At 47.4% G+C, this 15818-nt stretch overlaps 2 protein-coding genes across 49 annotated transcripts in view; both read right to left on the reverse strand.

The window, feature by feature from the left end:
- The window catches only part of LOC310667244 (uncharacterized protein), a 559738-nt gene that overhangs the window by 339043 nt on the left and 204877 nt on the right, over positions 1 to 15818 (reverse strand). The window lies entirely within an intron of this gene.
- NCOR2 (nuclear receptor corepressor 2) overlaps positions 1 to 15818 on the reverse strand; it is a 348844-nt gene that overhangs the window by 212111 nt on the left and 120915 nt on the right. For all 48 annotated transcript variants that reach the window (XM_083418926.1, XM_083418964.1, XM_083418929.1 and 45 more), the window contains exons 5-6: positions 8510 to 8689; positions 1148 to 1261 (exon numbers count right to left, since the gene is read on the reverse strand). In XM_083418926.1, the coding sequence (XP_083275052.1) occupies positions 1148 to 1261; positions 8510 to 8689 (294 nt within the window). The remainder of the gene's footprint in view (positions 1 to 1147; positions 1262 to 8509; positions 8690 to 15818) is intronic.

The raw sequence follows: 15818 nt of genomic DNA on the forward strand, positions 1-15818 counted from the left end.
AATTTGCTTATACAATTGCAGGGGGGTGTTCATAAGATTTACCAATAAAATGAATTCAACACTTACAGTACAGCCATTCTTCTTTAGAGGTGGGGAGGAACTCACTACTTGGGGTGGGGGAGGAAGTACTTCAACTCTCAATTTTTTAGCATAATGTTGTGTGTATTAGACAGGCAGCTATGCCCTTTCAGAGATACAAGTGCTGAGACAGAGAAGGAATTAAAATTTAATCTTATTGATTTTTACAGACACAGTCCCAAGAGCCAACAGACATTGCTGCATCACACTGGGTTTTTTCTTTTTCTTTTTTTCCTTTCCTTTTTCTTTTTTAAAAAAGCATTTTTAAAAAGCCAGCAGGCAGTAAGGCCTGGAAAGAGACGCCTGGAGCTTCTCCTCCACCAACTGTCACCCTTTCCCGGCCTACCTCTCCATCAGAGGATTTGGGGAAGGGGGGGGGGACTTTAAAGGATCCAGAAAACCAGGATGCTGCGCCTTAATTGATCCTTTCAAGAGAGAGGCTTTGCCTTTTCTTGATGCAGCACAAGCCGTGAAAGGGAAAACGCTGCAGTGGGTGTCCTTACATGAACTCTCCCTCTCCAGCGAGAAAGAGAGCGCTGACGAGGAAAAGACAGAGAGAAACGATGAGGTCAGCTCTCAAAAAAGGAAGCTCGCAGGCGGTTGCTCAAAGGCTCACTTGCATCTGAGAGAGAAAACACCGCAGTCTTTGTGGGCGGGTGAAAAAGCAGCCAGTCTCCGGGGGAAGTACTGGTGCTGCGGCTGCTCCGCAATGCCCTGCAAAGCTAGCATTAAGAGAGAGCTGCTTTTAGCAAGTTGGAGAGCCCAAGGGGGAGAGGGGAGAAGAGAGGTGCCAGACACACTAGATGGGCTGGCAGCGGTGCCAGCATCTCAAGAAGCCAGCAAAATAAAGGACTGCGGTTTCCTGCAGATAAGCCATCCAGGTCTGTGCCCCACTCCCAGAGATAGCCAAGTGAGGAACAAACTGTGCAAAACAGTAAATGCTACGGAACAAATTATGCAAGATAAAGAGAAATCTTACAGAAGGATAACCGTGACCCATTCAAGGGGCCAGCTCTGGGTTGCCTGAGCAGAGAATTTCCCCCAAAGCATCAAGCACCTCAGGACTTACCCGATTCTCATCATAGATTATTTGGACCAGGCTGCGATGCTTGGACTCAATAGGCGGAGGGGAGATGGGCTTCTCTGGCTCCAGTGGCTTTGCTGCTTCCTCCTCCAGCTGCTGCTGTGGGATTTTGAAAAGGGAAGAGAGAAAAGTGTGAGCACTTGCATGTGGCATTGCTGTGCTCACAGTCTGCCATTAAGGCTGGGGAACCTGCTGTGGTCTCTCCAGCTCCCAACAGACCCAGCCTCCATGGTCAGCGATGAGAGGAAATTGAGCCCCACATCTGGAGAGCAAGAGGTTGCCCACCCTTCATCACTACTTGCACAATTGGTTGAAATTCCCTAGCACCCACAGATGCAATGATTTACACAAATGTGACACATACTAATTCTGGTTGGGGTGAGTCACATGCAAAACAGTTGGTTTTGAAGCAACTCTCACCTTTAATTATGGCTTTTTTTAAAAAAAGATAAGTTTCTAGCCCGTATGATTTTTGTCAAGTGTAGATCTAGCCTTTCCTAAGCTATTGTGAACCTGTCTGTTCCAATGTATAGAGTGTCAATTTGAAACTCTGGCTAGGATTCACTGGCAGGTTAATTTTTGAGAAAGAACAGATCAAGTCATTCCCCCCCACCCCACAATAACAGCCAATTCATCTATCGAAGATTATTAAGAAAGTTCAGTTCACTCAGCCCTCACATCATTCCAATTGTGATAGAAGGGATTCTGGTCCAGCTGTCCTCCTCAGTACAATAGCCTGGTTCACACATTACACTAAACCATGGTTTGTTTAGTTTAACTATGATGGGCTTGAATGTGTGAATGCAGCGCAGCTGACTGGGATAGCTCAGTTGGTAAGAGCATGAGAATGTTAATCTCAGGGTTGTAGGTTTGAGCCCCACATTGGGCAGAAGATTCCTGCACTGCAGGGGGTTCAACTAGATGATCCTCTTGGTCCTTTCCAGCTCTACAATTCTATGATTCTGTGACCAACCATGGTTTGTTTTCCAACAACAAATCATGAAATGAAGCCAGAGTTTCTTGTTGGTTTATGAACCAGGGTTGCTTTGAGCTAAGGTTTGATGTGAGGCCTAACCCCAACAACCTTACTTTACCATGGATCATTTGGCCACCCCACCCCAGATGCTCACCAAGCTACAGAAACAGGAGGCAACAGAAGCTGGTAAACCAAATTTGGAGAAACAAACCATAGCTTGTTTGCTTGCCTATGAGACAACACCTTGTTTGTTTGCTTGCTTGCTTGTTTTTTTTAAAAAAACAAAACCCCAATGATTGGACAAACCATAGTTCAGCGTTATATGAGAATGAAGCCACACTGGTGCTATTAATAGCTGGAACAATAGTTACACCAAGCACACAGAGACAGCCCTCCCAAGCCTGCTTGGGTTTTTTTGCCTGAGGATGGATGCTAAAAGGAGGGAGAAAGAGTTGAAGGCCAAAGGACCTTTTCCAAGGGCTGTGCACAGTCGAGCTGCATTGATACCTGGGCATTACCCTTTGGGATTGGAAGGAGAAAAAGGACAAGGGGATCAGACACAAGCAATGGTCTGCCTGTCTACTTGCCTCTTTCTGACATCTTGGAAACTGCATCAGGGTCTACTGAGCCAAGCTCCAGCATTGTAGAGAATGCCCAACAAAAGGCATTGTTGGATGAACTAGGCATTACGGAAGATATGCAGCTGCTCTTGAAAGAGGCTGTCCCACATCTCTGTGCCAACCTCCCTACTATTGCCTAGGATGGGGGTGGGGAACCTTCAGCCTTCCATCAATCCCAGCCAGTAGGGCTACCCCTGGGGTTGGTCCAGAAGCAGCAGCAGCTGCAGAACATGGCAGCATGGCTACTTGCGGGGGGGGGGGGGGGGGACTACTGATAGCACATAACACTTTGCTTGCAGAATTTGCAGTGGCTGCCAATCTGCTACGAGGCCAAGTTAAAAGTGTTGGTACTAACACATAATGCCCCATACCGATCGAGAATAATGGGGGTTGTAGTCCAGCAATATCTGGAGGGCCAAAGGTTCCCCATCCTTGGTCTAGGAAAGCCAGATGTGTGGCATTGCAGTGCTCCAAGTTTCTTTAGTTCACTCATTGGCGGCAGCTGGTGGGAATAGGGAACCCTGGAGAACAACATCATCACACCGCACCCAACTCCCACCAGATGCATCATTTCCCATGGCACCCAAATCCAGCCTTGGAAGGAATTAGCCAATTCCCAAGAGCTGGAGACGGCCAGGAGGCCAAATCAGGCCCTGAGACAAGAGGCTTTTATACCACAGTTGAGCCCAGGAGCTCAATCTGAAAGGATCCCCCATAGGTATGGTACTGCTTTTTTGCAGAATATATGCTCCCTATTACCCAGGAGGACTCCTGTGTTGCAGCCAAAATAAAATATCAGCAGCCACGTTTTATCCCAGAAAAGCATGTGCCTCGCTAGCTGTCCCCAAGAAGCAGGCAGCCAGCAACAGAAAGGTCTCCTCAGCACCCTCTAAAAACAATAAAGCCTGGCCAAGCAGCAGCCTCTATTGGGATTTGCAGATAACGTAAAAGACAACAGAAAATAAAAATAATGCAGGTCAATGTGGACATACAATATATTTTATTATAAAGGTCTAAAATGTTTGGGGGTGGGGGAGAGAAGCCAAGCTTGTGACCTTTATAATCAGAATGAGTCTTGGCAGTTTCCCAGTTGCTCTTCCCACTCCCCAGCCAACAATTGCGTGCCATCTCTCCTTCCCTGCAAGAGAGAAACCCCCTGCTGCGGCTACTCAGGAGGGGGTGACAGCGTGACCCTGACTCTCCATCAATGCTGCAAATGTCCAGCCAGTCAGTTTCTAAAAGGAACTTTGAACCAATTTCTCATTTTAGTTGCAGACAAAAATATCACAGATGTTGGTCACGCACTTGGGAAGTTATAGCTCTTCTCCACTCAACACTCAAAACAAGCTGCTGGGAGCATGGCTGTGTTGGAGAGCCTTTGGGCAAATCCACATCAGCCCAGCCAGCATGGCCAATCACCAGGCACATCTGGAGGGGGAAAAGGGTCCCCCACCACTGAAGTACGGTCTTGTTCCCACCAACCTGGGACCTGGAGGGTTTGGGGCAGTGAGGTCATTCCATTCACACAAGGACTTCCGCGTGTGCAACAGAATGCCCAGTACAGACTGGAGGGGGGGCAGATGGGGCAGAGAGAGTGGGGGGAGTTGTGTTGCACAAGCAGAAATTCTTGCATGGATGGGATGGCTTTGTTGGATAAAACCCTGTGTGTCCCAGAAGATAGTATCTTGAGGTGCTAGATTGGACAAAAGTCAGAAAGTAGTGCAAGAGCCGAAAGATCCTGCTCCCTGTATTTATTTACAGTGGTGCCTCGCAAGACGAAAAGAATCCGTTCCGCGAGTCTCTTCGTCTAGCGGTTTTTTCGTCTTGCGAAGCAACCCTATTAGCGCTATTAGCGGCTATTAAAAGGTAAAGGTAAAGGTACCCCTGCCCGTACGGGCCAGTCTTGCCAGACTCTAGGGTTGTGCGCTCATCTCACTCTAGAGGCCGGGAGCCAGCGCTGTCCGCAGACACTTCCGGGTCACGTGGCCAGCGTGACAAGCTGCATCTGGCGAGTCAGCGCAGCACACGGAACGCCGTTTACCTTCCCGCTGGTAAGCAGTCCCTATTTATCTACTTGCACCCGGAGGTGCTTTCGAACTGCTAGGTTGGCAGGCGCTGGGACCGAACGACGGGAGCGCACCCCGCCGCGGGGATTCGAACCGCCAACCATGTGATCGGCAAGTCCTAGGCACTGAGGTTTTACCCACAGCGCCACCCGCGTCCCTATTAGCGGCTATTAGCGGCTATTAAAGGCTTAAGGGATTAGCGGATTAGCTGCTAAAAGGCTATTAGAGGCTTAGTGCCTTAGAAAAAGGGGGTGGGGAGCGGAAAAAAATCGCAGGAACTCGCAAGACATTTTTGTCTTGCGAAGCAAGCCCATAGGAAATTTGTTTTGCGAAGCACCTCCAAAACGGAAAACCATTTCGTCTAGCGGGTTTTCCGTCTTGCGAGGCATTCTTCTTGCGGGGCACCACTGTATTTATTTTTCACTAGATCAGGCCAATCAAGAGACTTCGTTCTGCTCGCTAATCAGAAGGGTTGGTGCTGCAAACCACTAATGCCTTCTGCATCTGAAAAGGGCTGCAAGGTCTGAAACCAGACAATCCCTTAGACTAGTCCCCAGCCTTTGGCCAACAGGCTTCCATTTCAAGTCTTGTGAATTCCTTCACAAATTTGGTTTTAGGTACCAACATTCAAGATGAGTGGTTAGAACTCAAGAAGAACCAATGGGAGCTTATAAATATGGTAAAAGGTGCAGAAGGAAAGCCCATGTGGGGAGGGAGGCTAAAGGAACCGGGCGACTTGCTGAAGACACTAGATTAAAGGATAACACCAGTAAAGTTCCCAAATATTTAAGGAACCAGCACACATTTTAAACTGTGGAACTTGATCCTACAGGAGGCAGTGATTGCCACCAACTTGAATGGCTTTAAAAAGGACTGGTCAAATTCATGGAAGGCAAGTTTATCGATGGGTACTAGCCACAATGGCTATGCTCTGCCTCTGTGATCAGAGGCAGCAACACTTCTGGAAACCTCAAGATGAGAGAGTGCTTTTGTGCTCAGCTCCTGCCTAAGGGGTTCCCACAGTCTTCTGGGTGTCCATTGTGAGGACAGGAAGCTGGACTAGACAGGCCACTGGCCTGATTCAGCAGGTTCTTCTTATGTTCTTAGATTCTTAATAAAGCAGGTTACACTGTGGTACAGTTTGTTCTGCAAGCTCTGCTATTCCACTCACCCACATGGATCACTACTTTATCATACAGTACATGGCAGCCCTCACCTGGAAGACCACTTTGAACAGCTTCCAAAAATGGCTTCAGCCAAACTCCCGACACAGCTTTATGGAATGCACAGCTGTAGTGCGGGCAATGTTAGGAAAAGATCTGTCATAGAAGAAGCCACCTTCTCCAGTCTGTGCCTTCCAGATGTTAGTTGAACTACTATGCCCATCAGCCCAATGGTCAGAGATGATGGGAGTTGTAGTCCAGTCACATCTGAAGGGCGTCAGGCTGAGGACAGCTACTGTAGCATGTGGGCTAAACAACTAATTAAGATGTGGCTTTCCATTAACAGAAGGGGGTGGGGAGACAAGGGTCAACAGACAAGACCTTCTGCAACATTCAAGTTGACAATGTCTGGGCTGCAGATAGACTCTCCACATTGCAAGCTGTGGCAGTTTTGTTTCGTCTTCCATTTTCCACTTTTTGTTTCCATTTTTGGAAGTCTCAAGGATGTTGGCTTTGCTTGCATGGCCTAAAAATGTGACTCATTATTTCCTGGAGGCCTCCCAATGAGAGGGAGGGGAAAATGCACTGAAATGCAAGGCCCATGTATCCAACATGTTCCTGATGCTGCTGCAGATGGAGCTCCACCTCGCATGCATGGTTTGCTCCCTGCCTTTCTCCCTCCATTTAGCATCTCAAGAACCAGCAATAATCAAAATGTTCCTGGAAACACCCCCCCCCCCCCCGGTGCAGGAAGCATCTGTTGGTGTTGTGACTAATCAGAAACAGCCCACTGCATTTGACTGTGCCGTCCTTATGCAGTATGTTTGTGGGGTGTTGTAAAGAGCAGTATGGTTGTGATATGGGGTGGGTATGCTCTTCTCCTGGAACTTATACAAATGCATCCGTCAGACACATTTGCACTGGTCACTATTAATACTGAAGCACTCCCCCACCCCCAAGACTCCTTTCAATGAAAATGGAGGGAAATGTTTGCAAATCCAAATGTTTTATCTACTTGGATCTTTAAACTTGGCAACAGAATAAAACAATGGAAGTGCCATACCTCTCTTTGCCTTCCCACTGCTGTCTTCCCTCCACCCACCCTCCCAAGATGGTAGTTCCAGATGTTGCAGTCACTCTATAGGGCCTGGTTGTGCAGCTGCTTCTGAAATCTTTTCCTCTCTTCAGCCCCTAAGCCCTTTCAATAGCGCTGTGACAGACAGCAACAGAAAGCAGGTGCCTGGGATTAATTAAACTTGTTTTGCTTGGGGGTGGGGAGGATTCTACCACATGCACAGAGAAGACAGCCTGCCTTTACGCTTATGACAAGTTCTTTGCTGTCTAAAAACTAACCCTCTCAGCATACACATATGGAGAATCAATCTCCTGAAAATTAGGGCCATGTCTAATCAAAGTTCTCAGCTAAGCACTTGGGGGGCAAGAGCGCCCATCTCCAAAGCTCCCTCCCTCTATTTGCATCTGCTTGCACACAGCTGTTTACCCCTCTAGGCAACTGCTTCGCTGCCGTTCTTTTGTTGTTCCTCACAGTGCCATTACAGTCAATAAGGGAACATATTGCAAATGTGATGCCTCGCTGTCAAACCACCCAGTTAGAACTGGCGTTGTGTCAAAATCACTGGTGACAAATGAGGCTAATTCAGAGTGAGGGCAATGATCCCCATATCAAATTAACCTTCCTCAGAAGGTGCAGTGTCAGGCTCCCGTCCCAAAACACTGCAACAGTGACTCTTACTTGGAGCAAGAGTCCAGGTGGAGATCTTTATTCAGGCTACTGGTGGCACAGGCTCAGCAGCAAGCACAAGGGCCAAAGTCATGATCCCAAGGTAGATGAGCAAGGCAAGAGGTTCACAACTGAACAGAAGCCACGATGACATCCCAACAGGGCAGGCTCACTCACAGAATTCTCACACATACAATCCCACCTAAGAAGGTGGCACTGGGTTCTTGGTGACAAGACTGTCCCTTATGCCTCCAGCTGTGACGCTTCCTGTCAGAGGCTCCTTCCAGTCCTCACCCTTCCATAATGAGGCTGTGTGCTCCACAGGAGGGACAGAGCCAGCAGATCTGCTTCCTCACAAGGAGAGGCCCTCACTGAGCCCCCCCATCAGCTCCTCCTTCCTCCTCCTGTGTCTGGGGCTGCCAAACCATGCCAGATCCTGACAGAGCCAAGGGACCCATGACAGCTGGGGAGGGAATGGGGAAATGTTTGCCCTGAATATGACACATGCAATGGAGTTTAGGAAGGGAAATGCAGCTGGTATGGTGGTTGCTGCTGCCTAAAACATTACACACCACCCACTGTACTATGCTAGTAGTGTGCCTTTGCATGGCAGAGCTGTGAACTCACGTGGCCGACTTTGGCTCAAATGTCTTAAAACAAGATCATTTCTGTGGTTGGTTACATTCTGAAACACGCTGAAATGCCAGCTGTAACCTGATTAGCAAAGATGAGGTTCAGGGAAGCTATTTCAGTGACAGCAATTGTTTGGGGGAGGAATTACCTGTTTTTTCTTCAACTTGGAAATCTGTTGCTCAACCATGGTGATTTCACGGTCAACACGGTCCATGTTCTGGATCAGCTCCTCCTTAGAGAGCCTGGATGGCAACAGATCCAGTTCAGAGTCAGGATGGACAGGGCTGGCTGGTGAAACCGGCTCCAGTTTTCCTGTTAGGCCCCGATCCTGCAAAGTTGAAAGGGGGAGAAGGGCAGATTAAAAAACATTCTTGTATTGCCATTAAAGATCTTGCTGAGGAATCCTCAAGAAAGTTCTCAGGAATTCCAGGTTTGGCTGTCTGAACACGCCAAGCATGTGCTTTGGTTGTATGAATGCAGCTGTAGTGTACCCCTCCCAGACATTCAACATTTCATATGTGTTTGTTTCACAGTAGGCACTAACTGCTTTCATAAGTTCTTCCCCCTTCTCTTCTTTTCCTCACACAGAGGACAGATGGCTGGGTGTGTAACCTTAAACCACTGAGGAGGCACATGGCTGTCACTTTAGCAGCTGCACCTAACAAAGAGGCCCACATCCAAGTTTGCTACCTTAATCACAGGCAGCCTCCCCAACCAGGGGAGGGGGGAGGACAAAGTGACCATTGTTTGCTAGTACCAACTGGTGTTCCCTACACTCCTGGCAACTGGGAGGCCCCTTTGGGAGACATTCAGTCAAATCTAATAATGCATATTCTTGCCAGCTAGCATGTGAAGGGGTTAAGACCATAGAGCTGAACTGCTGATAAGGAGATTCAGACCATAGAAATGTAATTGGTAGAGAAGGTTCTGTGTGATGTCATTTCCCCTCCTCTCCTGGGAGGAAGAAGCAAAGAAGTATTTCTTGTTCCTTCCACCTTCTCTCTCTTCAACAACCATGGAAACAGACATCTGTCCACTTGTTCCAGCATCAGGCACAGGCCTTTTCGGTCTGTAACCTGTTTCCCTGAAAAATGGGGTCATAAAGGGGGAATCCAGTCTAATGGCTAATTCCTATGCATTAGATTAAAATGTATGAGATTTAAACTTTGCTCAGCCCTGTGCTTTTCAAATGCAAGCGGTAAGCTGATCCTTTTCCCTGCTAACCTACATATGTGGGTCTGTAATGAGAGAAAATATAGTTAACTATATACCTTCACCTACCCAATAAAACTCACCAGTTCCCTCCCCTTTTTTACTGGTGATTCACTCTATGTGGGCAGATGCCAGACTCTTTTCCCTGTCTTGAGATGACCAGCAGAGGAACATAGGAATCTGCCTTATACAGAGTCAGACCATCTGGCTCCACACTATCTACACTGCCTGGCAGCAACTCTAAGAGTTTTTCCCAGTCCTACCTGGATGCCTGGGGTTGAACCGGGGATCCTCAGTACGCAACACAGGTGCTCTACCACTGAACTATGGCAGGTGAGTTACTCCATCGCCTCTACAGGCCTGCAACCATCCACAAACACCGTCTCCTGCATTCAGCCTCGTCAACCTGTCATTTAGCTCTCTCAGTGGGCAAGACCTTCATTTTATACTCAGTTTAGAAGCATGAGAAGAGTTGATAAGATTGAAAACAAAAGGGCAACTCCCTTAAGTATGAACAGATTTACTGCCCAACAACCAAAACTGCCCAAAACCACTGATGACAACTCTCCACTCAAAGCAGATTGTGTTGATGGTGACAAGCATTGGAGCCATGCAAAACATTAAGTCTCCAGAAGATGCAAGACCACAGAGATGCATGCTAGTTCGCTCACCTGCACCAAGGCTTCCTTCTTTTCACTTCCTAAGCCAACCTTCACCAACCTAGTGCCCTCCACGTTTCAGACCTGATGTGAGGAACCTTTAGCCCTCCAGTTGTTGCTGAACTATCATCCCTAGCCATTGGCCAGGCATACTGGGGCTGATGGGAGTTGTAGTTCAACATCATCTGGTAATACAAAGGTTCCCCACATCTGATTTAGACCACTGGTCTTCAACCAGTAGGTTGGAACCCACCTACCAGGTCACAGCCTGGTCTAAAGAGGGTTACAGCTGCAGCACTACCACCATACAAATATATGGCTAAAAATATGAAGAAGAAACTGTTGCCCAAATACATGTCTGGGTTATACATGGGCCCCAGGTCTGAAAAAGCTGAAGACTATTATTTTAGAGTAGAATTCCCATCCTCCGTGACCCCTGGCCATGCTGGTTGGGTCCAAAACATTTGGAGGATACCAAGAGCACAAGACTCTTAATCCCAGGGTTGTGGGTTCAAGCCCGGGCTTGAGTGAATGACTAGATGATCGTGGACCATGTCATCTCTTCTATGTTTCTATGTTCTCACGTTTTTTGCTTCTGGTCCATTGATAGGTGCCCCTTCCCTCCCCAACATCCTGACAAAGCATTGTGAGTTGGAAGCTGCCTTGTATTGATTAAGACCTTTGGTCCATCTTGCTCACCATTGTCTACCCTGACTGGCAGCAGCTCTCCAGGGTTACAGTGAGGGGGCTCTCCCCAGCCCTACCACTGACCTTCTGCATGCACAGGGGCTGCTCCAGCTGTGGCTCTTCCCCCTCTTGGAAGAATCGGTCATTTCAGAAAAAAGCTGCAAAAAACCTAGCTCACTCTCCTGACAGCATCTCCCTTTTCACTCTTTCCCATTAATTGTTCTCCGCAACAGCTGCTCGCAGCTCAGGGCAGTTTTATGAAAATCTGTCTCCCCTCCACATCTCTGCACATATTGTGTAATTATACCAGTAATCCTAAAACTCCAAGGTACACTTACTGTTAACCAGGAATAAACATCAAATTGCGGGGAAAGGGAATAATTTCTGCCAAAACATCGTTGTGAGGAATGAAGCCACTGCTTTCCCACCCCACCCCCACCCCAGGAAAATGCAATCCTTGGCATTTCCAGCTGCGAGACTTTTGGGCAGCAAGGAAAGAGGAGTATGAAGAGCTGGGTGGCTAAGCTGTGGCTCTGTTTGCTGCCAGGGTCCGTCTCTCATCAGTCTCAGAGGACAACCACCTGTCAGTAAGCACAGCCAAACGACAAGAGTGATGCGAGTTGTGGTCCAACAACATCTACTGCTATTACATAACTCTGGTGGTCTAAAGCTTACCGTACATTGGTTGCTCAGACACTACCAGGCCTGGTTCTTCTGTTAATTGACAATGCCCGTAACAACTTGGGTCCAGGATACCTTTAGGGCTGCCTGATGACTGAGATCTTTGGGGCAGCCACTGTTAGTGGTCCCCATGGCTTAGATGCACAGAACAGATCCACCAGGAGCTGTGTGTTGACTATTGTGGGCCCAATTTTGTGGAACTTGTCCCATTTTGCAAATACTACACTGGGAGTTTCCTAAGTTTGTGTTTCACAGAATAATAGAATTGGAGTTGGAAGGTGGAATCATAGAAACACAGAATCTTAAAGTTGGAAGGGACTAGAGGGTCATCTAGTCCAACCCCCTGCAATGAAGGAATCTCAGCTAAAGCACCCATGACAGATGGCCAGCCAACCTCTGCTTAAAACCCTCCAAGAAAGGAGAGTCCACCATCTTCCAAGTGTGTCCATTCCACTATTGGCTCTTACCACCAGCAAGCTCTTCCTGTCCTACACCAAAGATCATTGAGTCCCACAATAAGGCTTTTAACTACCCCCCCCCAACCCGCCTCCGCAAGCATGTGCCCCAGGGACAGCCCAAGGACAAGATCAGGCCAATTATTTTCAGCATCCATACAGAGCTGGAGGGACTCACACGCTTCAGGTTCTGCATCCTCTCCTCAAATCTCTGCAGTTGGCATCTTTCTCTGAAACTAGAGGAAGGGGAAGCTGGATGCCAAGTCTCACATACTCTCACGTGGAGATGGCACACAAGTCGCTAGTGCCAAACCACACTTGATGTCTGAGCTTTACACAGTGTATGGGGGAGAACTGCTGCTGCTGCTGCTGCTGCAAAACCAACTGCATAACAGGAGGCAAGAGAAGAAGAGGGGAGAAGAGGAAGATGAAACTGGATGCAAAGGATGAGACTGGGTGCTCCAAGGAAGAAACAACTGCCATTAACACACGCCCCAAATCAAAGCAGGAGCAGGAGCATCATCCATCAGGCTTAGCAACCCACCCAGAAGGCCTTTTGCAGAAGGTCCCAGGTTCAATCCTCAGCATCTCCAGGTAGGGCTGGAACCCTATCCCAAACTGCCACTCTCCATATGTTGTTGGATTCCAACATCCATCAACCACAGCCAGCATGTGCAATGGTCAGGGATCATAGGTGCAGGAATTAAAAACATCTGGAGCGCACCAAGTCAGAGACAGCTGGTGTACATAATGCTGAGCTGGATCCTAATGGGCCAATGGTTGTATGCGGGATAAGGCTACTTCTTGTGTTCACGCAAACCCCTTGCATTGTAATATGCTTCTTTCTTCATTAGATTTTTATTCCAGTGTCTTACAACAAATTCAAAACAGCACACAAAATGAGTATGCAATTTTTCCAAAAGAAATATTCAAAAACAACAGCAAAAGCAACTTGAAAACAAAAGACACACAACAATATCTCCTTCACCCGGGAGTGAAATTTCCATTTCAGCCCGTTTCCTAAATGGAAGAATAGAGGTGGCCGTGCATTGATCCTTGGGCATGGCATTCCAAACGCACCACTTCTCCTAGTCAGCACCAGTCACACCTCAAACGGCTGTGGCGCTCTCAGTGCAACCTCCTCTGGCATTAATGCAGCTTTCCCCAACTGCCTAATGTCACTAGACTCCAACACCCATCATCCATGACTGCTAGACATTCTGGCTGGAGGTGTTGCAATCTGGAGTCCAACAACATCCAAAGGGTGTTAAATCAACCAAAGGGGAGGCAGGGGAGGCCACCTCCCAAAAGAGAAAGGCGAAATTCGTTAAGGAATTTTAGGAAAGTGACTTCATATGGGGGCTTCCCCAGACAACTTATTTATTGCGCATTTATCCTGAGTTGCAGGCACAAAGTTTACACAGAGGTTAGACTATGTCCTGACTTTACTGAGTGTTTGTTCTGAGTTGTTTGTGGAGAGGTTATATAGCAATGAACATTCATTCCTTTGGTTCCACAGTGGTTATATGCCCTCCCACTAACAAATCATTCAGCCCACACTTTACAGTGCACTTCACCAACACCTTTCTAACCACAAAAAGTTTACTTTTAAAAAAAGCAACCATGAGATTGGTTTCACCTCGGCAACAGAGCAATTAATCCACTTTAATTGCACAAGCCTACTTTTCCTGTATGTGCTTGTATCCTTCCACAAAATAGTGACTGGACACAGCCTGTTTGAGAAGCAATCCGTTCAGTAGCAGGCTCCATTGGCTCTCATGGCCAGCTTTAAAACAAAATTAATCTGGGTAAGTATAACTAAGAGGGCAGCAGTCTCCTTAAAGAATTAGTCAGGCAGGCAGGCTTGAAATAATTAATCGACCAAACCTACACTTTAATAATAATAATTCAACACAGAACATGATGCGCTCTTTATTTTTCCAAAGCTGTGCACAGGTGAGAGAAGATATGCCTATTTTAATAGGGCACCTGCCACCCACAATCTTTCTAGGGGCTCATCCACACTTCCTTTTGTGGCACAGGCACAGCTCCACGTTTTAAAGCTCTGTGTCTCTGTGTCTTGTTTTTTGTCTTGTTTTGCCCCACCGCTCTCCCCAGGAAAACCCCCATTTCACCACTGGATTGGAGCAAATGGCAATCCTCAGAAAAAGACACATTTTGCTCATTAAATAAGGTTGCTGAAATAAATAAAACTTGGGATAACAAGGAGTGGGCATTGGTGTGAAAGAAGTGGGACTTCAGGGTTGTCTCCAATGCTAAGCTTACTTAAAGTAGGGCCATTGAAATAATGAAGATGACTAAAACTTATGCCCATTGATTTTACCGAGTCTACTCTGAGTAGAAGTGAGTGGAATACAACACCCTCAGTTCTGAATGCAAATCCCTAGGCTGAGAATGCACTCAGAGGCACCCTGCTGTCTATTTTTGTACACGGCTTTTGTACACGGCTCAGGTTGGTAGATATTTTAATCTATTTATTTCATAACATTTATACATCACTTGGTTGTTTAAAAAAAGCACTCAAAGCAGCTTACAAAAAGAATAGAACAATAATACCAGTGAAAACTCTTAAAAACAGCTATATAAAATATTAACAAAATAATTAAAATCAAGGGTAAGTCAAAAGCAGATTAAAACACATGCCAACATTATACATATCTAGGCAGGTTTGTCTAAACAAAAAATGTTTTTAGGAATGAAGGCCCCTGCCTGATGTCAATAAGCAGGGAGTTCCGAAGTGTGGGCGCTGCCGCACTAAAAGACTGAATTTTTTCAAATGTGCAATGAGCAATGGGCACCTGCAGCAGTGCCAGTTCTGCAGACTGAAGCAGATGAGAGGCTAGGCATGGGGTAAGGCGATCCACAGGTAATATGACCCCAAGTTGTTGAGGGCTTTATATGGTAGGAGTAACACCTTGAACTTAGCCCAGTAGCAAAACAGTAACCAGTGCAGGTCTCTGAGCACAGGTGTTCTATGCTGAACACCTGTTCTATGTCTACCTCCTGTCAGCACTTGTGCTGCAGCATTTTCTGCACTCACTGCAGCTTCTGGATCAAGCGCAAGGGAAGCCCCACACTGCAGGAATCCTGTATTGAAGTAACCAGTGCATGAACTACTGAGCCAAGCTTTCCTGATCCAGGAATGGTCACAGCTGATCTTGAGCTTCTAGTAGAAAAAATAAAACAGATATATCCCACTTTATATCCTGAGAGCTTCTCAAATCAGCTTGCAAAAGGTTCTCATAATAAAAATCACATTCAAGTCCAGTATTTGGAACTGGTATCAGGAAAAGAAGCAATAGGGCATTTTTTTTGCCCTCACCCTTAAGTCTTCCCTGTTCAGGGGCACCCAAAACATGTTGGCACATGCGCACTCCTTCCAAGGAAGAAGGGATGAGTGGAGATATACATCTCAATGAAGGGCTAATACAGATTTGCACTGGGAGGTGGGAGGAGGCCAGCAGCACCTCCCAGAGGCAGCTGTGGGGGTGGCATTGTGGGGGGGGGGGTGCTAGAGGGGCAGCAGGCGCACCAGGGGCAGCGGACAAGCATTCCTTGGAGGCCAGATCTGCTGCCGTTGTGGATTCTGCCACCTAAGGCAGTTGCCCCCCCCCTTGCCTCTTGAGGGGGGCCTCTGATGCTGCTCTTCAGCCTCCAGCTGTGAAGCCACAGAGGCCATTGGGGTCCTAGGAGGAAGGGAGGGCAGCTAAGTCGCCCAGCCCAGGATGCAGACAAGTTTGAG

This window comes from Podarcis tiliguerta (assembly GCF_965153285.1).
Source record: "Podarcis tiliguerta genome assembly, chromosome: 16".
Classification (NCBI taxonomy): Eukaryota; Metazoa; Chordata; class Lepidosauria; order Squamata; family Lacertidae; genus Podarcis; species Podarcis tiliguerta.